The sequence below is a fragment of the Manacus vitellinus genome, unplaced genomic scaffold (assembly GCF_001715985.3).
Source record: "Manacus vitellinus isolate BGI_N305 unplaced genomic scaffold, ASM171598v3 scaffold_16_pilon, whole genome shotgun sequence".
Classification (NCBI taxonomy): domain Eukaryota; kingdom Metazoa; phylum Chordata; class Aves; order Passeriformes; family Pipridae; genus Manacus; species Manacus vitellinus.
The window spans coordinates 14,757,498-14,785,278 of NW_021939189.1; the positions used below are offsets into that span (position 1 = coordinate 14,757,498).

General features: G+C 41.9%; 2 protein-coding genes across 4 annotated transcripts in view; one reads left to right on the forward strand and one right to left on the reverse strand.

Moving 5' to 3' along the window:
• MYO1E (myosin IE) overlaps positions 1-3,405 on the reverse strand; it is a 110,916-nt gene extending 107,511 nt beyond the window's left edge. For all 3 annotated transcript variants that reach the window (XR_001920282.2, XM_018069830.2, XM_018069831.2), the window contains exon 1: positions 3,316-3,405. The gene's annotated coding sequence lies outside the window, so the exon portion shown is untranslated. The remainder of the gene's footprint in view (positions 1-3,315) is intronic.
• A 10,270-nt stretch (positions 3,406-13,675) lies between these two features.
• CHRNA7 (cholinergic receptor nicotinic alpha 7 subunit) overlaps positions 13,676-27,781 on the forward strand; it is a 36,046-nt gene continuing 21,940 nt past the window's right edge. Inside the window, exon 1 of the mRNA XM_008927120.3 lies at positions 13,676-13,809. Within this exon, the coding sequence (XP_008925368.1) occupies positions 13,792-13,809 (18 nt within the window). The 5' untranslated portion in view covers positions 13,676-13,791. The remainder of the gene's footprint in view (positions 13,810-27,781) is intronic.

Genomic DNA, 27,781 nt, shown 5'->3' on the forward strand with positions numbered 1-27,781 from the left:
AGATGAAGAAAATCCAATACTGACACCATGAGACAGAGCACAGTGATGGAATCCTGAATCTACAGATAGATTTTGGGCTAGTTTGGGCCCATTCCCTTTATTTCTCTAAACTCCCTAGATTTTTACCTTTATTAGGTTGTCCAGGCTGTGGTAACTCCCACACAATGTCAAATTTAAAAAAAAATCATGAGGAAAAAGTGTGAAGGGAATTGAGTATTATTCTGTCCCTGAGGCCCCACTGCCACTTGATGTCACTATTCCTGTCAGGCAAAGGCAGGCAGGTGCATGTCTGCAAGAACTGGATTTCAGCAGGTAGGAAGCACCCAGGAAAGTCATACAGATTATTTCAATAAGTCACAGGATTATGCCTTATGGGCAGCACTTGTTAAAACAAATCTATTTCAAAGGTAAAGCCAGATATTCAATTCAGAGTGAGTCTCCTTGTGATCTGCTGGGGATAGGCTGGGACTGTCTGACACAAATGGGCAGGAACTTCACATGGCAAACACCACATCAGGGTAAGAAGCCCTCCTCCCCCTCTATTACTACAGCTTAGCTCCCAATAAAGCAAACTAAAGGAGGAAAACCTCCGTAAATAAGACAGAAAAGATCTAAGCCCAAGCAGAGACCAAAGAACCTCATACATTTCATGTTGACTGTGAAGCTCTTGCTGCTTGTCTTTGGTCCTGGAAACAGTGCTCACCGAGCTGAGAGGGGAACAACCGAGGATTCGAGGCAAGATTTAAACAACAGGGACAGGAATGGGGTCATCTGTCCTACAACAAGACAATTATCTGTGCTTGCATCTGCCAAGGGCAATAGAATATTATGGTATTAAGAATAGAACAACAAGATTTTCACTAAGAAGATATTTTAATAGTCATTCAGAAGTAGAAGAACAAATAAATAAAATGCCCAGCAATGCTCATTTGAGAGCTTTTTGCTTCACAAGCAGTCAGAGAAACAAGGAAAGGCCTGGAGGAACAGCAGCAGAGGGTCTGGCTCTCAGGGTCTGTTTAGCCCAAGACCATGTGTCATGACTAATTGAAAATGATAAACAACCTCAGGTGTTATTTATACTCTCACTCACAGAAGCCTGTAGTAGTTAATACTGAAGTGTCTATACATATTCATATGAGGCGTCTACAATACATCTTATATTTTGCATTTAAACAAATCTGCAGTTTCATGCATGATGAACCTGGTTTGCACATGAGTACAAGACATATTTTAAATGCTTTGCTCATGTGGGGTGTGTCAGATTGACCCTGATTAGCTCAGTGCTAGAACTGCCAAGGTCTAATGACCTAGAACTGCCAAATGCCCTGTACAGGCCATTCACTCAAGACATGGACTCAATGATCCTTGGGAGTCCCTTCCAACTCAGAATATTCTGTGACTCTGTGAATGTATTAATCCAATACATAGATACCTTTCTGTGACTGTGGTTTCAGTTCTGCTGTTACCCAACACCCCATAGAGCAGTTTGTACTCACACTAAGGTTTCTTGTGACAATCTACTACCACCCAAATCCCGAATTTTCCCTCGTCTGTGCATAAGTTAAAAAAAAAAAGTCATGGGAGACTTGAATGGAATTCGTGCAAGAAAGAAAAAGAGAAAGTGCAAACAACAACAAGTAATGCAATGGTCTGGTTCCCACAAACTGTGACCAGTTTGAACTCCCAGTTTGGTATTGACAGAAAACCACTGCAAAACAATGTCCCAGACAAGTAATAGTCTTTCTTTCTATGTTTTTTTCCTTCACTCAAGGCAATTAAAGTACTTTATTAATGGGTTTTGGTTACCCATCATCTTTAATTCACCCACTACTGAACCTGATGGTTTTAAATTCCCAGAAGGTGAAGGACTGTTTGTAAACATGTTCTTGCTGCACTCTAGTGATGTGTACCCATGCCAGTACAACTTTGTTGTATGATAAAATAATTATCAGGTTTACAATATCTCTGTTGGATAGGGATTATAACAATTCAAGTCAGAGGAAACTGCACACCATTAATTTTAGTCATCTCTCAAGACTACACAGCAAAGCTATGACACAGCAAGTAGTAGCAGTCATTACTAGTTCCCACTTCCCCAGATTAACCATCCTCAAACACCAAGCTTTCAATTAAAGCATGGCAGTAAGTAAATGCTATTTATACAAAGCTTGCAGCTTGACTGTTTTATAAATGGGTATGTGGGAAGCAATGTGAAATATCAACTGATAGTTAATATTTAAATTGCTGCTCATTTACACTTAAGGCAAGTTTCATTGCTGCTATTTGCAGAGAGATTCAAAGTTCAGAATTCAGTGATTCACTTCAAGAACTTTTATAAATAACACTGTATTATAAATCAAAAAACAAAATCAACTTATCATGTAGGAATCTTCCTTCTCCCAGGGGACAAGAATTGGTTTTGAAGACAGTAATGGGTTTTTAATCTATTGTAAGAACAGGTTCTTTGATCTGTCTTACAAACAGCATTCAGGAAGGGGAATACTCTGTCCTGGATGCCTAAAAACCTTACAGGAGTCACTCAGAAAAGTCAGGAAAATGATTGTATATGGGATAACCTGCAGTTTGAAATAACACTACCTTGGCAATGCCATCCTTCACACAGGATGCTTGGGCACTGAACAGATCCCCCAGGGAAGTGGTCACAGCACCAGCCTGACAGAATTCCAGGAGTGTTTGAACAATACTCTCAGGCACATGGTGTGACCTTTGAGGTTGTTCTGTGCAGGGCCAGGAGCTGGACTCAGTGATTGTTGTGGAACCCTCCAGCTCAAGATATTCCATGATTCCATGATTATTTCCTTTGACTGTGACAGCTTATGTCACACACAGAAACATGCCTTGTCCCTAGGCCTCAATTCCACCAGCATACAAGCACTAATTTAAACAATCATACTCATTTTTCCTAATGAATTTTGAATCCATTCCCATAAGGTACAAATGGAGAGAGAGGAACACCTTTAAGTCCTGCCTGCATTCCCAGTATCTCTTCACCACTCTGCCTTGGGTGGTGCTCCACCCACGTACTGCTCTTCACAGAGCCCCCTCTGAGTTTTCCACAGGCACCTGAATGAAACTGGGGAGCTCTCAGGTTAATACCACAGCTTCCAACAAATCTGGGGTCCTTTCAATAGCTCCTCATCATTAAAGCAATGAAGCAGAAGCTCTGCTGAATATTTTACCATACTTCATTTTAGTCCTATTTTATTTTAATTTAATGGAATTTTCCTAAAAGAAGACTCTCTAGATTCATGTGGCTCTAGCAAGGTGTTCAAAGAGAGAAATTCAAAAACTTACCTGGCTGTCATCTTCTAACTTGCTCTGTGTCTCAGCCCCATCAATTTGACAAGGATATTCTCATTTTCTTCATGCTCTATGCAGTCCCTGTGGAAGAAATTGGATGCATTGAAAATATCTCAATAATCCTCAGTGGGTGATGAATTATAGGAATACATTTCTTAAATAATTAACCTGAATGTGTGCTAACACCATCAAGATGCTCTCCGAATGCCCAGACACCATTAATAAATGAGAAAAAAACCCCAAACAAATCAGCAGTTCTGCAATTAGTTACTTTCATAAGAAAACAAACATCATACTGAGATTTAATAAAAAATTCAGATATTGCTTCCACTAAAGGGAAGCCATATTGGCTAAGAAGACAACAGTTCAATACAAAAAGAGGAAAAAAAATTAAAAGAGAGCTACCACTCTAATAGAGTCAATACTCTCAAGAGAGCACTTTTCTCTCTCCTGTTCCTGTCCTTAATCCTAAAACCCAGTCAGTGGGAAATCCATCAGCATCCTGCTCTTTATCACCTGGGTACTTCCACAGAACAACACTATTTCCTCCTTCTCCTCAAAGGAATGCTGCCTAAAACTCCTCCTAGAAACTAGCAAAATGATACAATAAAACTGGGATTTGGGGCTGAATCCGGCAATGTAATGCACAAACCAAACAAACTGCTACACGGGAGTGAAAAAAAGAAGCAGGAGAAAACCTAGAGCAGCTTCGAACCTGTTAATGAGCCAGAACAATTTCCTGGAGAGAACCAACTCGGAAGCAGGTCAGCATGAGGGAGGAGGTGGGACAGCCAAGCTGCCCAGCAGTGAATTCCCAGGAGCCCGCTGAGATCAGGGAGCAGCCCCGTGTCACAGAACACCCCGAGCAAGCAGAGCCACCTGTGCCTGCTTTCTGGCCAGCAGGTTCAGCTGAGCTGCATTCTGCAGAGAAATGGGGGAAACTGGGGCCCTTTAACATCTTTAACTGGGGATTTCTGGACTTGGACGTTCACAGCTTTGAAAATCAACAGTTTAAATGAGCTTGTTGCACAATATTTAAACTTTTAAAATTGCAAATGGTAGGGTAAAAATTTCAAATACATTCTGGCAATTTATTATTTATTCCTATGAATAAAATGCTGCTGCCTGCTCAGAAAACCCTCTCTTAGGCACATAAACTCATTTGGTTCTCATAAGATTCAAGCTCCCAGGTGATCAGAATCTCTTTAAAAAGCATTATATAGGCTCTAAATCACTGCAGTGCTTTTGAAAACTGTACAATTATTAATATTTTCTATCTTCTGATCATCATTATGAAAACACTGAAATGTTTGGGTTATAAAAATCAGTAGCACGGACAATCCATCAGCAAACTGATAAATTAAATTATTACTTAAAACATTCAAGCCATCTCAGCCACTCACAAGCCATCCTTGCAGCTTGGCATGAGCAATGTCACTGTTGCCTCAGACCTGCCACATTGCATTATCTTCATAATTAAGTGGGAATCCAGAATAACAATTTTGACCATGATAAAAAGATAGCCTTGAATTACAGCCTATAAGGAGACCCACGGCATTTTGATTTAGGCATCCCAGAGGATTTAATAGGAGTAATAGGTTCAATTAAAAATTAAGTTCATTTATGTAAATTAGAAAAAGCAGGAACACTGCTTTAGTTAGTTGCAAGTTCTATGTATAGAGCAGAAATAAACAAATCTCAGAAAATTTAGTTTCATTAAAAGGAGCCTGGGTATCCAAACAGCTCTGATTAAACATGAACTCAAAATGGGAAAATAATAGAAAGTTTCCAATAAGCTTCTGTCAGTTTATTTATTTGCCTGGCTCAGGTAACCATAATAATTTTTTCATGCTCTAATAACCTACCAAATGGTTCAAACTCCAGACCACCACAGCTACGAAATGAAGGATTTGGCTTCTTATACCTGCCCTAGCAAAACATGCAGAAGAACAAAGTCCTAGAGCTGTGTGAAGCAAGTTTATCTCTGAACATAAGAAGATAAGAAGGCAAATTATAAGTCAGGTCTTTATTTTTATCATATCTTTTAACTTATAATTAGTTATTCAAACAATCAGTGGTCTAAAATTCCTCCTGCAAAAGAGATGCTTAAGTAAATACCTGAAAGCTTATCCAAGCTTGAAAACTCCTGCTACCTAATTAAAATCTCTGAAAAAAACAGGCAGTTCCTTCCTCTCTCTATGCCCCCATTCTCCTTTTTTTCATCCTCTCTGTCATAATAAGAAGAAGCTTTAGAAAAAATTGTCCATAATAGATTTATGAACTATCTGTTGTCTTTTAAATCTAGTTCAAGAAAAATACACTGAAAGCAATTGGCATTCACTCGTGACTAGCAAAAACCTTTTTGATGATACTGGAAAACAAATTTTATTTTAAGAGCTAACTATCCCTAAAATTAAAGGCAGGTTTTTACTGGAAAACTCTTTCCTCTGTGCACGTGTCTATTGTGATTGCCCTCACCCAGCTCGCTCATAAAATGGTTCCTCCAGATATCTGGGCTGGGACCATTAGTCAGTCATTTACTCTGTCAGGTTCTTCAGTGCTGGGCTGAGTCACATATGGCTGAGGGCTATATTTGCTGTATCTACTTAAAGATGTGATTACAAGACATTCCTTCCCAGGAATGCAGCATCCCCACCCTGGGGACCAGCCCAGCTCTGAGGCTGCTCCACAAGGGCTGTGTTAGTCCCGGGCGGGCAGGGAGCTGATGCCCAGGGCTTTGTCCCTGCACTGACAAGGGCCAGGGTGCAACTCTGCTTCCTGAGGGCTGCTGCTCACACTCAGCACTGTTGCCCTGGAATTTAAGTGCTGAAAAAAATCTCCAGAGCAGTTAATTAGGGGTGAGATAAGAAAGGGTTTATTTTGCCAAGGCTAAAGATGTTACAAGACCCGCCCAGGCCCTGCCTGAGATGTTACATTTTATAATGCCATCTATCCAATCCCAGATGTGTCCACCCTGTGGCCTTTACTCTGGTCTGCCCCGGGGTCCACCCCCTGAGAAATGGGTCTGGGGGTTTTGGGACCCCCTGTTCATCCCACCTTCCTCTTCATCAGAGTACAAAGGGTACATAGTTACCTAATTCTTGACCGTATTCTGTGGTTTAGGCCCTGATATGCTGTTCTGCCAACAATCTAGGCCTTGCCTTGACAAAAGACTAAACATCTCTGCTGTATTCAGGAGTAGGATTGATATAGGGAGCATAGAATGGGGTAAGAGGGTTAAGGAATGTGTAAACAAGGGTGCTAGAGAAAGGGAAAGGGACAAGGGACAAAGGGGGGGGGGATTGCTGCTTTTAAAATCTACTTCCACTACTTATAAAATTTACAAGTCTTACAAATATTAGAAAAATAAAAAAAACATTAGGGGCTTAAGGCATCAGCACCCACCCCCAGCTCTGGCTTTGCAGCTGATGGAACAAGTAGACAGGATGGGCTTCGACACCAGGAATGAGGAGGGAAAAGTCCCACTCGCTTTGTCACAAACAATAACGTCAGCTGTCCAGCTGGAAGAGGGATCCACTCCTCCCACACACTTGGCCATTTCTGTAAGCCCAGGAGCCAGCAGGAGCTGTCTGCTGCTCACATTTGCCATGGTTGGGAAGCAGAGCACGGGCTGCTCCATGCTGTGCTTCCCATGCGGAAAAACGTGGCCTGCATTCCTGAACGTGGCAAAACCATAACCCACCTCCTTCGGTGCTCCAGACAAGCAGTTCTGAAGCCTGCATTTCTCTATCTAAAGGATCCAGATAAAACAGATTACATCTAGAGTTTTGAATTATTTGTAGTGAATTTTCCAATAAAACCTATATTTAAAATAGTTTTGGTTCCTCCTCTGGGAGGTCCACAGCTCTTCATCAGTGAAACAACCTTGTAGCTGCCTTGAGAGTTCCTCTGAGTCCAGTTAAGGAACCTCATTTTGAAAAATCTCCCAGTCTCTGAAGGATTCACAGCCTCCAAACATGCTGTATTCTGACAATAAAAATCATTCATTTTTGTTTCCATTCTCTGGATGCTCCCATTTGCAACACTTTCCATGAAGGACTGTCACCACCTGGCTGGAGACAAACAGCATTTCTCACTGAGCCATGTCAGGCTGCCACTCTGCAGTGCCCAGAGCCATGAATTCCTCTCCCATCTCCAGTGAGTCACTGGCATTTGCCCCTTTGTAGTCTTCTGCTGCTGCTCTCAGTGCACTGTGCTAGAGAAAGGACCAGATCTCATTTAAAACACAAGATGATACATGATGTTTGTTGCTGCACATGCCTGAAAAATGTCAACTTCACCTTCACCAGCATCTAGTTAAAATAAATCATACAAGAACTGGACTGATTTGCTTTAGGAGTGATACCAAGACTTTGCAGGAGGAGCTGGGAAGGAATATTAGGGAATGCTGGTTTTATGCAAGGTAAGACATGCAGTTGTAAATGCGCAATCCATGCATTCCAAGACAAAATGCAGAGACCTGAAAAAAAATGAAAAATTCTTTCTCCCCGTAGCCGTATTAAAAATGTATGTATTTGGTGAACTGAAACTCAACCATTAGGATTCTGGAGGCCAAAATTTGGCATTCTCTAGCAGACAAGTGCACCCTGGCTACTTTTCTTTTTAGAAATCTTGTCAGTAGAGATCTGGCTTTGCAAGACTGACCTGTCCCCTATCTCCTGTCTCAACTATGAGCCCAAAATTTAAATGCATTTGCCTCAGCTTTGATACAACATTCTGTCTTTGACAGGGTTTAAACCAGGCTTTATGGTCAGTGGCCTTACTGGAATGGTCCTCACAGACCAAATGACCATTTTTTGTGGAATTCATGTTAGCTATTTAAATTGCAGCAGATGGTAATTTTTTCAGCAAATTTCTAGTTTGTTGCTTTAGGACAAGATAAATAAGGTTGATCTTCAGATGCTTATAGAAGAGAATCTGTTAAAGCTGTAGGCCTAAAATGCAGATTTCCTGTCAACTTTAATTAGCTTCTGTGAACCCTAAATTATGTAGTTATTTAAAACCAACCAGGGTGAAGAAAAGCTGTTTTGTCAACTTTGTGTTGTTCACACTCATCCAAAAAGATGACAAAGTGACACTGTGATGTGAATTGTATGAGTGAGAAACGAATTCCAAGCCTTGGAATTACAAAATGATTCAGAAGGGCCTGACAGAGGCTAAAATGAGAGGAACAATAATTCCTTATACAGAAAAGTGTAAACGTGCTAAGCATGATGTCAATGAAAACCTGTGATATTTCTTTGGACAGAGAAAAGCACCTGTGGGGTAGATATGCTGAGAAATCTCTGTAGTTATTCCATTTGAGCTTTTTCATTGACAGTAACACAGTGGTGTTGCCACTGCAGTTTAATATGCTCACACTGTGTCTGCTAATGGTAGTAGAAGACAAGAATGAACTTTGAAAGATGTTTGCATTATACAAATGACCACAGGCCCTATTCATTAGTTACACAGTTACACAGTCATTAGGCAAATTTTACAAATCCTCATTCTTCACATCTGAGCACTGTTCAGAAACGTTCTCTCTGTAATTACTTTTTACAAACTGAGAGGGCAGCAGCTTTATTATTTTTCAACAGCAGAATAGTCTGTGCTCTTCTTTATCCTTCCCAACAGAAGATCATCTGGGGAATGGATCATTTTCTGGAAATCACAGACTGGTGTAGGAACTAAGAATTTGGGAAGAGCTTGTCTTTGCGAACCTCTGTTCAAGTGTGGGTGTATCGAATATAAAGTTTAGTCACAAAATTAACCAGATTTCAGATCACTAATTCATCCTTCAATAGAAAACTCAGCATCAAAACTACCTGCTACCTCTCGCAAGGAAGAAAGAATATTTTGTTTCAGGACATTTTGCAGAAAAAGCTCATCACATATGCACACTCCATCACTGAGACTACTTGTTGTGCAAAATAAACAACAGAAAATAATGAATAACGTGAGATGTAATTACTAGGGCTACCTGCAAGTAACAAAAAGCTAACAAATAAAGAGGAAATTTAATTAAAATAACATTCAAATAAATGTGGGCTTCTAACATATGCTCGAAGACACCATTTAAAATCCTAGCCTATTCTACCTTCTTCTCTAAGAAGAAAGAGAAGCAGATTTTCTTCTGCTGTGGGAGTGCCAGGTCATGGCAGTGGCACAATAATTAGAACAAAGTCAGCAAGTGTGCAGTCACTGTAGATGCACATAACACACAGTATAAGATGGTCACTTATTCACTATCAGCCGAATCTCGGGGCTATCTTATCATCTTCTTCATTAGGAAGATGCAAGATTTTAGTCTTCTGTAAATCTGTGCAAAGAGAAAAAGAGGATATTCCTCACAATTGCAGGATATTATAACCCCTGGACAACTGCAGCATCTTGTAATGACTGCACGAGTCATTCTGGAGTCCCTTCAGCCCTTGGCTCTTTTTACTGATCAATGTATGGGATTAACCTTATAAATAACTAGGATAATAAGTAGGAAGATAAATAACTAGGAAGATAATATTTGGGTATAAACAAACATGGTTTTTATGACGAGGGTCTTTTCTATACACACATTAATTCAGAATCCTATAGCTGTTTCTCTGATAGCTCTGTGCCTCAGACTCAAAATAGACCCAAAATAGCACTTGAGTGAAGATGTTTGCCTTTTGTAAAGGATATATTTTAGAGGACTTCCGTATAGTTTTTGCTAATCTTTCTTTGCTAGTGTCTACACAAGCAACCCTCATAAATACTTGTAAAATTCACTTTTATTAGCCAGGATGATGCTGAAAGCAGATACGACCTCTTCCTGCCATTTGTGTGCATTCACACCAAAATCTCTGACTAGAAAGGGTAAAACCTGTAGCAGGAATGCACCTGACTGAACACAGTTTAATCAAGGAGCAAGGGTACTGATTGTTATTAAAAGACAAGAATTTCTGAAGTGCTTATAAAAGTCAATTTGCTAACAACAAAAGCAAACGAGACTGCCAGAACCAAAACTAAATCAAAATTTATCAAAGAAATAGTTACAAATTATTTTTTCCACGCTTATACTACTGGAATTTGGTGCTTCAGCACCATCCCCTGAAGGATCTGCCTTTTGAGTCCCGTAACAGAGCCCCGAAGACCTTGGCCTGTGCCCACCTCTGCCGTGCCTTCATCACCGGGGTGAGGCAGTTGTCAACAAAGCAACGTGTAAAGCAGAAAAAAGAGCCAACAGCAGGGGTCAGCCATGAACTGTAGATTTCGTCTCCAGATTTCTTGCCTGAACAATTCCTGCTGTTTACTGTACACCCAAAAATATCTGGGGCACCTGTGCCAAAACAGCAGTGGGTAGCAGGAGTAGGAGGAAAGAAAATTAGTTTCCTTTCCAAAATGAAACGAGGCAAAAATCCAGGTACTGAGAGCACTGCCATGGGAAGGTTGAAGTACAAATGAGTAATAACACTCTTTTTTTCTGCAAATAATACAGAGCTCCCCTAGCAACTTGTCCTTGTCTAGTAGCTGGTCCAAAAAGGTCAAGATCTCACTGAAAAAAATACCCACCACAAATTAAAAAACATCAGCTATGACTTGGCTTTTGGAGAGTTACCTTTGCCATTTCCTGGCTTCCACTACCCCTGGGTAAAGTTGTTTGGCATGTTGGTTCATTGGAAAAGGGGAATGTTTCAGTCCTCCTGTGTGTTACACCAGGAACATATGATGTACCAATGTGCTGGGCTACTCAGGTTGACCCCAGTTTCATCTGTTTTTTTGCTAAACATTTAAAAATACTTAAACAATAGCTACATAAATTAGGTCACTGCTTGAACCAAAACAGACAACCTGGATTTTTAAAGCTGAGAATTAGCATGGACTAACAAACTGCTATTTAATTGTTATTTGAAAAACAAGCATTTAGTTACCCCTTGCAAGCGAGGACACACTTCAAAACCATTCCTCCTGAAGTGCAGCTGCCTTGGACATTCATTTAATGCACCAACTGGATTTGAAGGACAGGGATTTTGACTGAAAGAACCCATGCGTGGTCTCAAAAATGTGCTTAGAGTTGCAAATGGGAACCAGACAATCAACAAAATGCATTGCATTTTCTAGGCCAGCTTTCCAACTCTGATGCATTATACCCACACCAGGCAAGAGCTCAGGCATCATTTTTTCTGTCATGTGTTTGTCAAGCACTAAACACGATGCCCCATGGCCATGGCTGTTCTCCCCTTATCCAGACAAAAGATCCAGCACCTGAGCCCACAGCCCTGCATCTGCTGGGGATTTAACAGCTGTGTGTGCAACATAATTTTGGCCATCACCGTCCTGCCCCAAATGTGACCTAAGCCAAGCTGCTGGCTGAGGCCAGCAGAGACTGCCCTGGGTGCCCACCCCGGCTGCCTTCCCCTCGCCCCTGGCAGTGGATATCCTACCCGGGGCACTCACCCTGCTGCCCTTTGGGCTAATCCACGCCTTCCACAGCAGCAGCCGCTGCCGGTGGCGAAGGAGAATGACCGAGCACCTGTGCCGAGGAGGGCAGGGGAGCTGGGGGACAGCTCCGTGGCCCTGGGGGCCCTGATGCCCCGTGGCTTTTGGGCCATGGCGCGGACAGGGTGTGCTCCTGTGCCGGCTCCCCTTTCCCTCCCCTTCCCTCTTGCCTCCCAGCCTCGGCTCCCCGCGTGCCGCTGCGGGCGCCCGTCCCCGGCGGGGCTCGGGAGGGCGGGCGGGCGCGGCTTTGCCCAGCAGGAAGGGGCGGGCCCCTCTGTCGCTCTCTATGAATGCCGGGGCCCATCGCCACCGCTCCGCATCGTTCCTGCTGCCCGTAGCCGCCTGCGAGCGGCTCCGCTCTCCCTTCCCTCCGGCGCGGGGTCGCTGGAGGATATTAGGGGCGGGCGGGAGCCGCCGGCGGGAGCAGGCGCGGAGGCGGGTTCCGTCAGCATCCCTGCGCTCCGCTCCGCTTCGCCGGCCCGCCGGCGCCGTAAGGGCGAGCGCGTGCGGGCGGCAGGAAGGTGGCCGGTTGGCCGGAGGTGCGCGGGCTCCCGGCGGCTCCCAGAGGGCCGGATCCGGCGCGGAGAAGCCGCGGCTGGCTGTCGCCGTGTCCGTCCGTCCCCGCGGCGCCCGGCGCTCCCGGATGGGCCTCCCGGCGCTTGGGGCTGTGGCTGCTGGCGGCGGGGGGATCGTCCGCGCGGTGAGTGAGAGGCGCCGGCCCCGCGGGCAGCGCCGGGAGGCAGCGGGCGGGGCGGCAGGGACAGCGGGCACGGCAGGGCAGGCGGGCACTGGCAGGGACAGCGGGCACGGCAAAGGGGCAAGCGGGCACGGCAGGGGCAGCGGGACACGCCGGTTGCCCGCGCACGGCGGGTCTCCGGCCGCGCCGTCCCTTCAGCCTCTCTGCGCTGCGCCCCCGTCCCCGGCAGCACTGGGGCTTGCGAGGGCTGGGACCGGCCGGGAAGGACACGGGAGACGGGCAGAAGCGATGGGGATGGGGAGAGAACTCCGTCAGGGAACTTAAATGGTGGCTGCTCCAGGGCAGAGGCTGCGGCTCTAGGCTCAGGACTAGAAGATCGGGAAGAGAGAAGTCCGTCTGGAGTGGGACAAGGAGGGCTCGCATCTAGAGGACCTGTTCCTATCCTGCATCAGATTTCATTTCATTCGAAAATGCCTCTGTCCCTCGTCTACTGTGCTCCATTCATGTGGACCTGCTCCCTCTCCCTTCACAGAAAAACGGCAGAGTAAAGATTGGATTTGAAGCGTAAAACAGATAGAAATCCCTGAATATTACCATGTCAATTAATGCACCTCTCATCTCTGTCAGGAACCCCGTACTCTGCTTCATTCATAGCTGCATGAACAGAGAACAAAGTGGACAGTACTTGCCCCAAAGAGTTCTCGGTCTGGAGCAGCCTGAGAGCAGGGCTGGGTCTAACCTGTGGCCATTTTTCTCCCATTGTCTTGCTGATGCCCTCTGCCGTATCCCCGCTCTGCTGCTCTGGTAGAGCTGTGCCAGGACAGGTGTCAGATCACAGGTAGTGTGTTTCCTCCTCATCACTTCTTGCTGCTGGACCGAAGGGTGTGTATGTTGAGGAAGCATCACTAGCATATAAAATTTATCACTCCTGGCCAATCAAGAAATTATCAGAGGCAATCCACCTTACAGGCTGGGATGAACAGAGCGATGCGTTTGTGAGTTGGATTTTATAGTAGTAGCTAATGAACTGTGTGAAATACAGTGGCATTTTCCTGGGAATGCAGCAGGTGTAATAATGGATACATAATATCTTATAGCAGTAAAAAAGCATATGTCACAACTTTTTCTGATATAGAATCCCAATTATTTATCTATTTACTTCTGTGCCCAAAGAGTCCCTACAAGGAGAGTTCCAAAGGAAGCTTTACAAGGAGCTGCTGAAAAATTACAACCCTCTGGAGCGACCAGTTGCAAATGATTCCCAGCCACTCACTGTCTACTTCACTCTCAGCCTCATGCAGATCATGGATGTGGTAAGTGTGTAACCTTCTAGGAAACTATCTCTTTCAAAGGGTGGATTTTTCCTTCCTGGAATGGAGATGTGTCAAAGTGAAGGAAGATTACAAGATATTGGAAAGCACAAATAATTCAAGATACAGTGCCAAATTTTGACTTCTTTAAAAAAAAGAACTAAACTGAAAAGTAAAGTTTATGTCTTTCTTAGATCTCTTGTCAGAAATTCCCAGCATTCTTAGCAGTACAAAATACTTCAAGGGAGGCTCAAAATGTGTACTTGGCCTTTCGAATCCTTAACTGTACCTAGAACTAACAAGCAGTGTAGTCTGGGAGGGATATGCAAAACCAAAGCTCTTGATTTCTGGGGATCACTTAAGAGCTTCTTATAGTTGGAGATGGAGGGGAGAGGAAATCCTGGCCAAAATCCAAATTATATTATTTCTTGTGGTATTTAGACAAGATTGCTACATTTTATATGCTTAAATAGCTGCTCTATTTGCAACCACAGTTGCTTGGTATATCAATAGATATTTCTGTGCTGTGCTTGTAAAATGCACTATAGGATCTGTTGGGTTCAAATATGAGTAATTTAAGCTTCACTCTGTCACAGCTGCACAGAGATGAAACTCAGCATATGAGTGAGTTTACAGTATTTGTTTTTAGTGAATTCAACTAGCTATGATAACTAACAAAGAAGTTAAATACTTAAAAGTATAGTTAATCTCAAAATGCCATTATCTTCCCATAAGATGTTTAAAGTTCAAGACACGAGAAAAGGATAAAAGAAAAAAAAAGAAAGATAAGATTATTCATGACAAGTGGCTTGCTATCTGTTCCCTTGCATGCTGCCAGTTGCCAAAATCCAGACACTGTTTATTTAGTATCTGAAAGTCAGCAGACACAGAGAACTCTGCCAGTGCTTATAGTTTCTACGCCCATTTTTGAAAGTTTTAGATTTATTAGACCTAAGGTGAAAACTAGGATGTGTATTTTGGGTGTGATATTTCCTGTCTGCCAAAGGGAGAGCAGGCAGTCACAGGCAGGGAGCTGTTTCCCTCATGGGGCCACTAAAGCCAAGAGGCAAACTCCATCAGTTCCATCCCTGTTACAGCAGCTGGGGTTTAATGTGTGTGATACCAGCCAGCAGAACAGGAGCTGTGTGGAGTCACATATTCTCTGAGTGATGGGGGGTGAAGAACATGTGTTATGCAGAGTGCAACAGTTTGAAAGAGTGCTGGCAGATTGAACTCCAAAGGGGCTGTGGCTGGACTGCACAGGGATCTGAGAGCCAGGGGAGGACAGCCAGGTGTTAGACCCAAACTTTGATGTGAGATAAAAGCCTGTAGTGGGATGATGTAAGGGATGACACCAACAGCCTACTGAGTGTTTGTGGGCCTGCTTTTGTTGTTAATGGTGTTTCTTGTGGTGGGGCTTAGAGGTTTGGAAAAAAGGAGATCTCCTCATGCTGGATGCTCTCCTAACACAGAGTTAGCCTAATTAGACAAGTAAGCAAGAATGCTTTTTGACAATGACAGATGACAGAGAAAGTGTAAAAGCAAGGAACAACACAAGATGAATAAATGATACTGTGTTAATGAGGGATGCATTAATTTCATCTGTCATCTTCTAATTGGATTTGTTTAGAATGTGTTGAAGTAACACAAAAATGAAGTATTTGAAGGGCAGTGTGAGTCATGAGAACAGGGCAGGTCAGAGGAAACTAAGAGAAGGAAGCTGAAGAGCAGTGTGGAACAGACAGTGCTTCAAAGGTCTGAATGCCTGAAGGTCCCCAACCAGGTTACTGCTGCAGCTTCTCACTGGCCCCAGCCTTCATGGGTCTCTTGCCATGTACACAAAGAATGTGGCAGACAGGGCAGGAATAACCACTGAGTTCTCTTAGCCCCTCATCTGTGTGATGGAGCTTTGGTCTTGCTCCTCTTTCCTGTGCCTCGGGCCTCTTAGTGGCTTCTGCAGCAGCTCCTGCTGGCTGGAGTCTTCAGTTGCATAGCTCTGGATTTAGTTAGATTTTTATCTTTGTGTTCAGGAAGGCTTAGCCAGTCTGTTCAAGGCCTGTTCAAACTGGGTACCTGAAAAAAACTCCCCATTTTAATGTATCTCTGCAGAACTCAGCACAGTACATGGTGCTTCCACTGAATCTTAAACCAGGCTTCAAAAAACACCCTTCTCAACCATGGACTTTGTTTACAGGGCCTTCTTCTGTAGCTCCCTGTAGGGAAATGCCCTCATGCTGCAGTATGTGCCTTCTCACAGCTACTGGAGGAACTTTTGCTTTGGTACAGGACAGTACAGTTGCCATCAAAGGATTTTTGTACTACTCAAGTTTTTTCCCCAGCTTTCAGAAACTGCACTTCTGGTGTCATTCTGTACAGACAGATGTAGCCTGACTATGTTAAGGTAACATGGTTTTGAATATTAACCACCTCAGGAAAGGTTTGTTGTATGGCCAAACCCTCCTAGGGATGACACAGCTTACAGAAACCTTCTTTAGGTCTGCAGAAATGTTTCCTGAACAGAATAACCTGAATGCCAACAAGACGTTTTTTCTACATAAATTGCATCTGTACTATAAAGGTTTCATTTGCATTTCCATAAGGTAATAATGGATCTCTCTCTTTCATACACTCCTGATGTGGTTATAACCATGTTCTTGACTGGTGGTATGAACAGTTGGCTGTTGGAGACACAAATGGCTAAAGGCCAACAGATAATCAACTTTGCAGAGTTAATTTCTTCTGGAGTTGTCAAATTTAATTAAAAACCATACAAACCAAAGGGATTGCTACGTACAAAACACAGATCACTAGCCAATCTGGGTGTAGGCAATGACGGGCAATCTTGGCTAATATGATTCAAAATGGAGTTTTTGATCCTATGTGCCTTTCAAAAACCCCTTCATCAGTAAGAAACAATAGTTTTTGTACTGGCTGTTTAGGTACAGCTCTTTCTGCTTGTCATAAAACTCACTGCAGTTCTTTCTCAGAGGTCTGGGATTGACAGACAGAGAAGGAAACCAACCATGAAGTAAATTAAGCTTCACACTATAAAACAAATGAGTTTTCTTCATTGTCAACAAGAAGCCAATGCTGTGGGAATGACAGCTACTTGCAATAACAATTACTGGTTTAACAAGCTAGAAACAAAACATGTCACCATCATACTTAGCTGCAGTTTATATATTCCCTTTAATGGCTTCTCAGCTGTTAGCAGCTGAGTTTAATTGGGAGTTAGACCTATCCAGAGCTGATCCATCAAATCCCTGCCAGAACAGATTGAGCCAGGCTGGATCCTGGCTGCTGCTATTCCTTACTTGAGGTCTCTTCCATTCCACTCTGACTTTGCTGACAGGAAAGAGGAGGCAGTAGATGAAATCTTTTCTAAATACAGTGGATGTTTCCTACTTTACATTTTTAGCTTAACCCTTCCTTTTAAAACTAGACATTATTTCTATTCAATGTTTGCAGATATGTTTTTATTGGTATTGTACATTAATGTGTCAGGGCTACATAATGATGGATCTATAAGTGCCAATTACCCCAACTTAGTGTAGTTCACTAGAAAATAGAGTTAATGAATTGTCTGATGAGAATGCAAACTGGCATTGTAAATTATACAAAATGTTTCTAAATGGGGAGGAAGAACAGTGGCAGCATGAGAAAAATGCAGTTTGGGGACATGGGTGAAGCTGAGAGCTGGGAAATTAAGGGAGTGCTTAGAGGGGGAGATGGAATGCCTAAGATACAGCAAAGGAATTTGGAAGAAAGATGAAATTTGGGTGGAAGAGGATGGGAGGCAAAATGGAAAGAAAGAGATTTGAAAGAATGAACTTAGAAAAAGCTTCTGTGTCAAGTTAATGGGAACTTTCAAGACAGAAATCCTAAGTGTCTTTCAGTTTGGTTTTTTCCCTGTAGTCCTGTCCTGGTCTTAGCTGTGATAGATTTAATTTTCTTAGTAGCTGGTACAGTGCTGTATTTTGGATTTAGGATGAGAATAATGTGGGTAACACACTGATATTTTGGTTGGTGCTCAGCAGTGTTTACAAGTCAAGGACTCCTCAGCTTCCCTCACCACCCTGCCAGCGAGGAGGCAGGGTGATCCCAGCTGACCCAAGGGATATTCCAGACCATGTGGGACCATCCTGAGTGTATAAACTGCAGGGAAAGCTGGCCAGGGGGCTGCTGCTTGGGAACTGGCCGGGCATCACTTGGGGGGTGGTGAACAATTGCATTGTGCATCACTTGTTTTGTGTATTCTAATTCTTTTATCATTGTTCCTTTTCTGTCCTGTTAAACTGTCTTTATCTCAACCCCTGAATTCTACAGCAATCAGATGTGTGTTGTTTAGCTACCTGCTGGGTTAAACCATGACAATTCCTTAACAGAAAAATCAAGTCCTCTTGAACCTTCCGCAAACAATCCTGCCACTAAATCACCCTGAAGTGAAAACAAAGTGGAGACAGCCAACTGGCAGAAGTGTTCTTTAAGGGTATTTCAGTTCTTATAATATCAGAAGATGGATTAAGAGGTTTCTTTTGCTTTTCACAGTTATTTGTTTCAATTTTCTTGAAATCAGAAATGCCAAGCAAGTTGATGAAATAAGTGAAAAATAACCTACTTCCTCTCTGATTTACTGAAATCTTGTTTCAAGACTCCTTGTAGGAATGAATATTGAATGTATATTGAACTGAAAGCCTGATGATAAACATCTCTCAGGATCTGAATGAGAAAATATTTGGAAATGTCTGACTTAAGAAGACTAAACAAAATTGAAGCAAAAGCATGGAAGGAAAATCTTAAGAGACCAATACTGAGGCAGACAGTGGAAGGAGAGGAAGAGGGTTAATGGGTGGTCATGGCTGCTCAAGGTCATACCTTCAGTAGAATGTCAATAAAAATAAGGAATAGGATGTGGAGAAGCTCTTTATTTTTCTCTACATCTCACCTCATGGAAACCCCTCAACCTGCACAAAAAGCTGTTCTTTGGCCTCTGCCTGTCTGGGATTTCAGTGCTGGCCTGGAGTATCAACCTAAGTCATGTTTAGGAGAAACTTCCAGCATACTCATTTTTGAGAAACAGATTCTTGACATACACTGATATTATGTAATTTCCACACTGAAAGAAATTACAGCCACCAGATTTTTAAACACCATATGGAGGTAAATACCTCCTTATACTCTTATTTGCTCCTGTAACATTCATCCCAATAATAGCATCAGAGGAGTATATTCAGCCCTTGCCCATTGGTTTAGAGGGCATGTTGGGAATAGACACAGCAGTGTTGTTCCTACTGTGCTACACCTCACACAGAATAGCAAATGGCAGAGAAAAACAAATGCAGTGATCATGAGGGTATGAATTTTGTGCCTAGCCTGACATTTCTATAATAGACATACCTGCATCTACTGTAAGTTAATACAACTAAGAGAAACATATCTGAGGGTATTCCAGCCCCAAAAGTCAGAAGATGAAACCTCAGAAATGTAAAATAGTCACACATTTACACTGCAAATGACTGCTTAGAGACACAAACATGAAGAACAGGAATATATTGAGATATACAGTGACACTTCAAATTCAACTTTTACTGCTATCTAAATGAGTAGAAAAATCTTATTTTAGTTTGGAAAGGGCCTGCAGAGGTCATCTAGTCCACCCCCCTACTTCAAATATGTCTGCAACAGTTACTCAGGACTGTGTCTAGTCGGGTACTGACCATTTCCACAGCGAGAGTTCCCACAGCCTCCCTGGGCAGCCTGTTTCAGTATTCACTATCATCGTGGTACATTTGTTTTCCTAACAAATAAGCATAACTGCCCTTCTTCCAACTTGGGAACAGCACTGAAAAACACTTCTAGAAAAATGATACACCTTTCCTTCTTCAATAAAATTGGGTACACAACAAACAGATACTTTTGGTGAAGTATTCCAGATTTCTCGACTATTTTCAGCAAGATATGTATTTTGACTTCAATACCACTTTTCTGAATAACATTCTTAGCAGAAAGCTAAAGAATAAGGTAAACTCACATGGCAGAACTTGTTCTTAGAGTAGCTGTCAATGGTTCACTCTCAAAAGGTAAGATTTAGTTGTGTGCTGAGATTCCCCAGGAAACTGCATCGAGTCACTGTCTTCCTTTCATTTCATCTGGAAGGTAGAATAGATAATATGTTTATTAAATTTGCAGATGACATAAGTTTGGGAGGCTTTCATAGAATACAGGGGGCAAAACCAGAATTTAAGACTGTCTTATAAAAGTAGAGTTAAAGGACTGGTTTGACCCAATTTTTGCCTTTTTTTTTTTTTCCCAAAGCCTAAATTATGTGAAATTTAGAGTATTATAGCTTAAGAAATATTTGGATGCACTGGAAATAATCCATCTGCTGGAGGCTTTGGTTTTATTTAAGGAGTTTAATTTGATGCCTAAGAGCTTTCCTAACTGGAATCAAAGGCAGGTCAGTACTGCCTCTGTATGAGGAGAGAGATTTGTATTATTTTTATAGTTCCATCAACTGTAATTATAGTCACAGTCCAGCCTCTCTCTGTACTAGATGATATGTAAACACAGCTGAAAAGATCATCTTTGTTCCAAAACATTTACAAACTAACTATATTTTGATAGTCTAGAGTTTTTTAACATCAGAGTCATTCATGTCATAACTATTGACACTTACAAAACAGTGTTAAATAAAACTTTAGCATAAAGAATTATTGCAGTGGGTTCAGGCCAATGGCTTTTTGATATTAATTTTCATTAATACATCTCTTAGATTTTTCTAAGGAATTTTAGCAACTTTACTCTGCAACTGTTTGAAATGTTACTGTTTTCTGGGGCTTTCTGGTTTGAATCTGGAATTTTTACCAGCTTTCTGTGTGGAACTCGGGGCACCATTTTGGGGGTGTCCTAAGCTGATGGGGGCACTCAGCTACTGAAAGTCACTCAATGATCTCACTGACTTCTGGGCTCTGGCTCGTGCCAGTGCCTCTGTGACTGAGCAGTTACCTGTATCCACTCTTGGCGTGTTCATTTTTCTAGATGACCTGCACTTGCTGTGGATTTAGATTGGGTTAAACTGCTCACAAAGTACCCGTGGTGATTCTTCACTTAAAATTTTATATATTTGGCAAAAACCCAAGTGAGTTCTCTCTCTGAGTTATGTTGCAAAACTTGGGAGAATGCTGGGTTAATGTTATATTACCTGGTGACTTCTTTAGCAAGACAAACATTTTCGTGGGTATGAATGTGATCATTTTGGTCTACTCTGATCAGAAACTACTTAATTCTTTTTTTTTTACTAGCTGAAGAATCAACATTTAATAACTTATTTAAGAAAGTTGAATTTAGCTACTTATCTTCATGAATATTGAAGTTCTTACTTAGATTGCATAACACCATTTAGTCAGGAATCTTTCATGGTTCCTCCAGACATTTGCTTCTAATTAAATCATTTACTACACAAGAGTTTTTGCTTATTTTCCGGTTTCTCCTGTTTCTTTTTCTTTAAATTTCTAGTTAGGGGAAAGAAAAGTGCTGAATAGTTGTTTGCATGTAGTGAGCAGCAGCAGAATCTCAAGAGAAATCCTGTTCCTTTAGGCTGTTCAACTCACTTGTGCAGTCCAAAGGAAAAATGAAAGCATGCAAACTTTTGTTACGTTCATCTGGAGTTAAGTCAAAGTTTGCTTATCCTACATTGCCCTTGGTTACTTGTGTGACTTAGTTTTAGATATTCAAGGGTTTTTGTCCTTGTTTCATTTTACACAGTGAAGAGATTACAGCTGATTTCAGTGGCTTACATACAATGCTCAGCAAAGCCTCTGCATAAGGATCTGTTGGCAACCCAAACCCCCCAGACCCACTGGGCAAGACAGTCATGGGAAGTGTCTTGAAATTCAGAAAAGAAAATTATGCTGCCTTTCAAAGAAGCAGAACAGCTTCTGTAAAGAAACAGACTGTAAAACAAACATCTTCCCCGCCAAAAAAAGAAAAGACAAAAAAAAAAGTAAAAAGAAATTTAATTCTGGAAAAACAAACAAAAAAACCAAATCAGGAGGCTCATTGAGAATGGTGCTAACCAAGTTCCTAAGCTGTTTATCAAACCTCAGCAGCCTCTTTGCAAACAATGGCTGTGGCAGAAGCTCATCAAATCTGCATTATTCTTTTAATTTTAGCATTCATTTGTGTACATTAGAAAACATTTCTCCAAGCTTTATTTTGTTCTCAATTTGCTGCTTGATTTTTATTCCCACCATGCTAAAGGGAGAGACTGTTCACACTCTCATCTTGTAGCCATTTCCATTCTACCACAATTTATTTGTGAGAGTTTAGGAAACTGGAAAGGTGCTGGGATATGCTTTCTGGTATTATTAGTTAGTTTAATACCATGAAAGTTACTGGGTTAGAACACAAAACAGAGTATTCTACTTTTCCATGAAATATGAAGAACAAATCTTTTCAAACAACAATCTAAAATATTCTGATAATGGATCTACTTAAACAAGCAGACACCACCACTCCCTGCCATACTGTGGTGAGATACTGATATACTAAGAGAAACTGCAACCTTATTTCTGTGATATTTGTCCATTTTTTCTGTGCTTCTGAATATCTTCTGGCTTTTTTGACTATTCTTTCAGCATCTCTCTTTTACCTAGTCTGCTCAAACAGTGTTAGATCTGGAAAGATATTTTAAACACAGGAGGATGTGTAGGATGGAATGGGAAGCAATGAGTGTACACTAATTAAAGGCAGTTTGCAGGAAGGAGAAAAGCACTGACTAAAGGCTATAAAAAACTCCTCCTGATAACAGTTAGCTGGAGGACATTAGAGATGTTCATTGTATGTGAAAATCAGAACTTCTGTTCTGCTTTCTGGTTCCAAAGATCTTTGGAACTTTTTTGTAATACAAGTCATTTGAGGTTTTTCTGTTTGGTTGGGGTTTTTTTTAATATAAGTAAAACCAAGCAATTTCTGAAACCTTTTCCTCATTCTTTGTGATACAAATAATCAGCACAAATCATAAAAGCTCAGTTTTCTAACTACATTGCTATGGATGCCCCACTAACTTAAAAAGACAATAGGCATCTACTGGTATGTCACTTGTGATGAGAAAGGCTTGCAACCTCACTGTGAAAAGCAGGGTTAAGGTCCTAGGAAACAGATTCCATTGTGACTGGTTGCTGTAGAGCACTGGGACCACAAATACTTCACATTTTACACTGGACCTCTTACTAGAACAACAGAATTTGCAAAGGTGCTTCATCTAGTAATTATTGGTAGTCCTCAGTAATCAGCTAATAAAACAAAATTACCACATAGACATAATTTCTGGGAGTCATGTCTGATTAGTTAATGCACAACGCTTTTAATTCACAGAAGCTTGGGCCTGAAATGAATATATTGCCTGTAATACTCAGAATTGCTCCTCTCTTCTAAAAAGTCTGTCATATTGAAGTCCAAGACAATACATGATGTCACTATTTAACACACAAATTCACATCCCTTGTTTTGACCAATATGGATCAGCTTGTGGCAATTTGTATGAGGTGTTTGAAAGCCCCATATTTTTCTTTATAAATGTTATTGTCCTCTGACAGTGAAGCTACACTGCACTGGCTGAGCATCTTGCTCCATGAAGTATTCCATCAGCATTTCCAGACCTCTTTTCCTGGTACATTATTTCCCTGTGCTCAGGCTCCTGGGGGACCCGCAGGTCCAGTGCCAGCCCTGAGCAGCTCTGTGTGTGCAGCTGGTCCCTGCTGGCTGCGGGTTTTTGTGCTCACCCAGACCAATTACGTGCTCCATAAACCTGGTGCTCCTTGGCAAAGCCTGTTCTGTGCAGGGACACCTGGGACTTGGTTCTGTTTGTTTGCTTTGCCTCTGACTGCAGTGTCCGTGTGCACGACAAGGGAGTTCAGAGGCAGGTGGCTGCCCCTGCTGAACCCATTTCTTTTCAGGGAAGGCTTCTAGAGATGCTGTGGGATGGGAAAAGCAACCCCAAACTCACCATCACAGGCTCTGCCCTGCCCTGGGGTCTGTGTGGGGCTGCAGGCTGGCAGGAAATGTGCTGCAGCAGTGGCAGGGATGGTGCCAAGGGAAGGCAGGAAGAGCCACTAAGGCAAGGTGGTGTTTCTGTTTCTGCTCTCTGTTCCTATCCAGGGCTCTCTGCTCAGAGCCATGTGGATGCACTGCCCACTGTTCTCTCAGAACAGCACACACTGTCAAAAGTTTGCAGTAATTTACAAAAATTTGCAAAAAAAATTTACCAAAAAGAATCATTTACAAAACTGCTGACAGCAGTTGAACAAAGTATTGTCAATGGATTGGAAGCAAACAATTCTCTATCTATGAACAGCATATTAACATAAAAACATTCAAATGTTAATTACTTCAAATTTGGATGATACAGATGTGAATTTTTCAGTTTCTCCTGAACTCTTCACCATATTTGCCTGAATAGACCACTAAACAAACCAACTGTTCCCAATCTAAATATATCTGAGTTACAAAAAAAGAAAAGAAAGAAAAAAAAAGATCTCACAATGGGTTGGCAGCAGGGAGCCCATTTGTACATGAGCTTCCATAGAAAAAGAAATCTTTCAAAGCTCACTTAGAATTTTAATTACTTGAATAATTTATTTTAAGTGTGTTAACCAATTTATTTTTAATTTATTCAAAATTAAAAGAATTATTCTCCAAAAATAACCAGAAGCAGCCTGAAGTAAATATCTATTCAGAGTTACCCTTCGGTCATGCTTGCATTTTCACGCCTGTTTTCTGAAATTGGGGTTTGCTTTGCCAGAAGGAAAGGCTGGTAGCCCTGGCTTCAACAACAGCTAACTGGGAAGCACTAAGAGCATGGCATGGAGCCACACTGCTGCTCATTGGCAGCAAGATAAGAATATGATATTCAGCCAGTTTATCTCTCCAGTATCATCTGGTAGTGATGAGAAGCCACATTTGCGTGGTTTATAATCCTGGCTCTGCATCACTTCCATGGTCCTCAGAATGGAGGAGCCTGAGGGGAAGAGGAGCAATCACCATGTGCAGAGTTGGAGGGCCCACGCACATGTTTAATTATACAGCACTTAGAACTTTTGTTGCCTTGTTTTTCTGTGCTCAGTCCCGAGTGTGAGCATATTTCTGGGCTTGACATCCCCTTAATTACTCTCAGTAACTACACAGTTATGTCAGCTTGGTGTTGGAGAGGAATGAAGGAGGCCTTTTACCCACCCTCACCAAAGTACTAAATGCAAGGATGAAGTCAGAAGTAGTAATGAGCACGGGTAAGTCTGGCTGAGCTCAAGCAATTTGAATGAGTATTTTAATGGATTTTGGAGTGCTCACTCCATCTCTGTCCCCACCAGACAGAAATGTTCTTTTCAGAGAGGAGAGTTTGCTCTTTTGTGTTGCAGAAAACAGCAGCCTGAAGGACTGTGTAGGTGTTCTGACATTTCAGTCATGATGCTTCTTGCAGTTGTGAAGAAACAGATACACAGTTGGTTTTCATCAATGTGTTCCTCCAGCTAAGCTTTGTTTGTCAGTACCTGTAAATGATTCTTCACAGGCATTAAAGAGGAGACTGTATAGATTTTTAGGGAAAATTGAAAATTAAGACCCTATATAAGAGGACTGGAATTTCCATAATGCTGATTCATCTTCTCTTCTTGAATTATTGAAGTGTCTTATCAATACTTCTGTCAAGAGTTGCAGAGACCTTCAGCAGGATAAGCAATGTTCTCTATCCTTTTCCAGGCAATTTTTTAATTGCCATGGTGATGTCTGTGCTGTATCCTAGAGTGAGCAGAGACCCCAAGATATCAAGGATGATGGATTATGTTACATATCGTGGGAATTTTGGAGCAACTTCTTGCTTAATTTGCCTACACATGGAGATAGGATATAGTATGGTTAGAGGGAACTCTCTGGGGTGAATGATGGCTCTTTGTCCTCTGAAGCTGCCTTTAACTATTCCCTGTGGTTGTGTCCCAGTAAGGTGCCTCTATCTCTGTGGCTCTGGTGTTCCCCAAAGGTTTCAGCATGTGAGCTGATGGACAACATGGTCAGGTGTGGAAATTTGTTGCTGTTATTCCCAAAATTAGGATAGATGAATGCCAGCAGCAGAGTGGTGCTGGAGCTCTGTGCTCTGATCACACACAGGGAGAGACAGCTTTGTTCAGCTCCTTGCTCTCCCATAATTTTCTCTTCTGTCCTTGAAGTCACCCACTTTCCTTCCACTTCAGTTTGCTAAACATATATGCTGTAACAGGATTATCATACGACTTTTAAACCTTCTGAGAAGAAAGGCTTAATAAAAAGTCAAATATGACTTAGAGTTGATTAGGAAGAATAAAACTAGAGTCACGTCCTTTGATATCGTGCTGCCCTGGCATTACTGCTACGTTTGAGTGTAACAACCTCTTCTTTCAACTGCTGTGTTTCTCAGCTACCTCTAGGAAAATAAATCAAGTTCAAAGGCTTTGATTCCCTCTAGTTTTAACACTGTCTAAGGAGTGGGGCTGTGGGTGCTCTATCATTCACTCTTAACCTGTGGAATGGTTGGTAGTTCCCAGATGCCAGCACGTGTTCAGAGCTGGGATGCCTGTCTGTGTCAGACTGGCAGTGCTAATCAGCACCTAGAGCCAGTATTTAACACTAATTCAGGGTTCAGCCCCTGTAGAATACAAGGGAATGAAGAATTATTTGTAAATAAAGCAGCTGAACACAGTAATTACTTTGCATGCTTGTGATAAGTGTGACTGCACTTGAAGCTTTATACTACATTTAACAATTGAACTGAGTGAAACCTACAGTGACTCGTGGGAATTCACGAGGTAACTTGAAAAATGCAACCTCCCCATCTTGCTCTTCAACAAATGTTTTTTCACACAAGATGTGCTGAAGTATGTTATTGGCTCTGCTCTGCTCATTTCATACACCTCATCCCTGCTTGTCTTTGCAAAGATGAATGTTTTCATATCTAAATACAATCTCTTATTAACAATGATGTACTGGGGGGAAAAAACAAACAAACAAGAAAAAAGGCTGCTGTTACAATTATGTCCCCATGGTAACAAGAATGGTACCTCATGAGGCTCTTACACATATTTATAATCTCCATTTCTTTTCTCTGAAAGTTGGTGAAAATACATCTCCAGCCCCTGCCAGGACAAAGCCCTGGTGCAGTGAGTGGCCAGCACAGTCAGCAAACTTGGCAGAGAGTGTCTGGAACACAAAGACTTTCCCCCATTCTAAGGCTCCTCACCCAGGAGCTCTGCTCAGAGCTCAGCTGGCTGGTTATGCTCTTTCTGCAGCAGCTTTTCTGCTGTGTAAGATTTGCCTCTGTCTGGGGAGACCTGGGGATGTTTTGAGCAAACTCTGCCTTTCTTTTAAAGCAAGATAAAGTAACTGAGGAGAAAGCAAATGCTTCTTGGAAGGGTATGTAAGATTAGTTGGTGTGGAGAAACTGCTGCCCTTTTTCAGACTTGCAAAATAAAGCACACATGGCACAAGTGAGGAAAAAAAAAGGCAAAATAAACAACCCCCTCAGAATTTCACCTGAATTAAGTCAAGCAAAACAATCAGACTCCTTATCTCATACTCCAAACCCAACATTAACTCAAGTAAAATTCAAATTATATTTTTCTAATTTTTATTTTGAGAAAAAAATGAGACGTTCAAAATGAGCATCTACTCTTATCCCAGCAGCACAGAATGCTCTAGTAGCATTTTGGCATTTTAACTCTAGAAACCTTTCAACTTTCACAGAACTTTAGCTATAAGCAGAAGCATACTTGTCGGTTGTACTCAGGTTTACTTTACTCTTGTTTCTCTCCTTTTTGTGGAGCTGAACAGTGCATGGGACAGAGGAACTCCAGGCTTCAATACCCAGGCACAACACATTCCTGAAAATCCACATTTTTTTAGACTTGCACATAAGTCACTAAGTCTGAATTGTAGCTATGTAAACTCACAG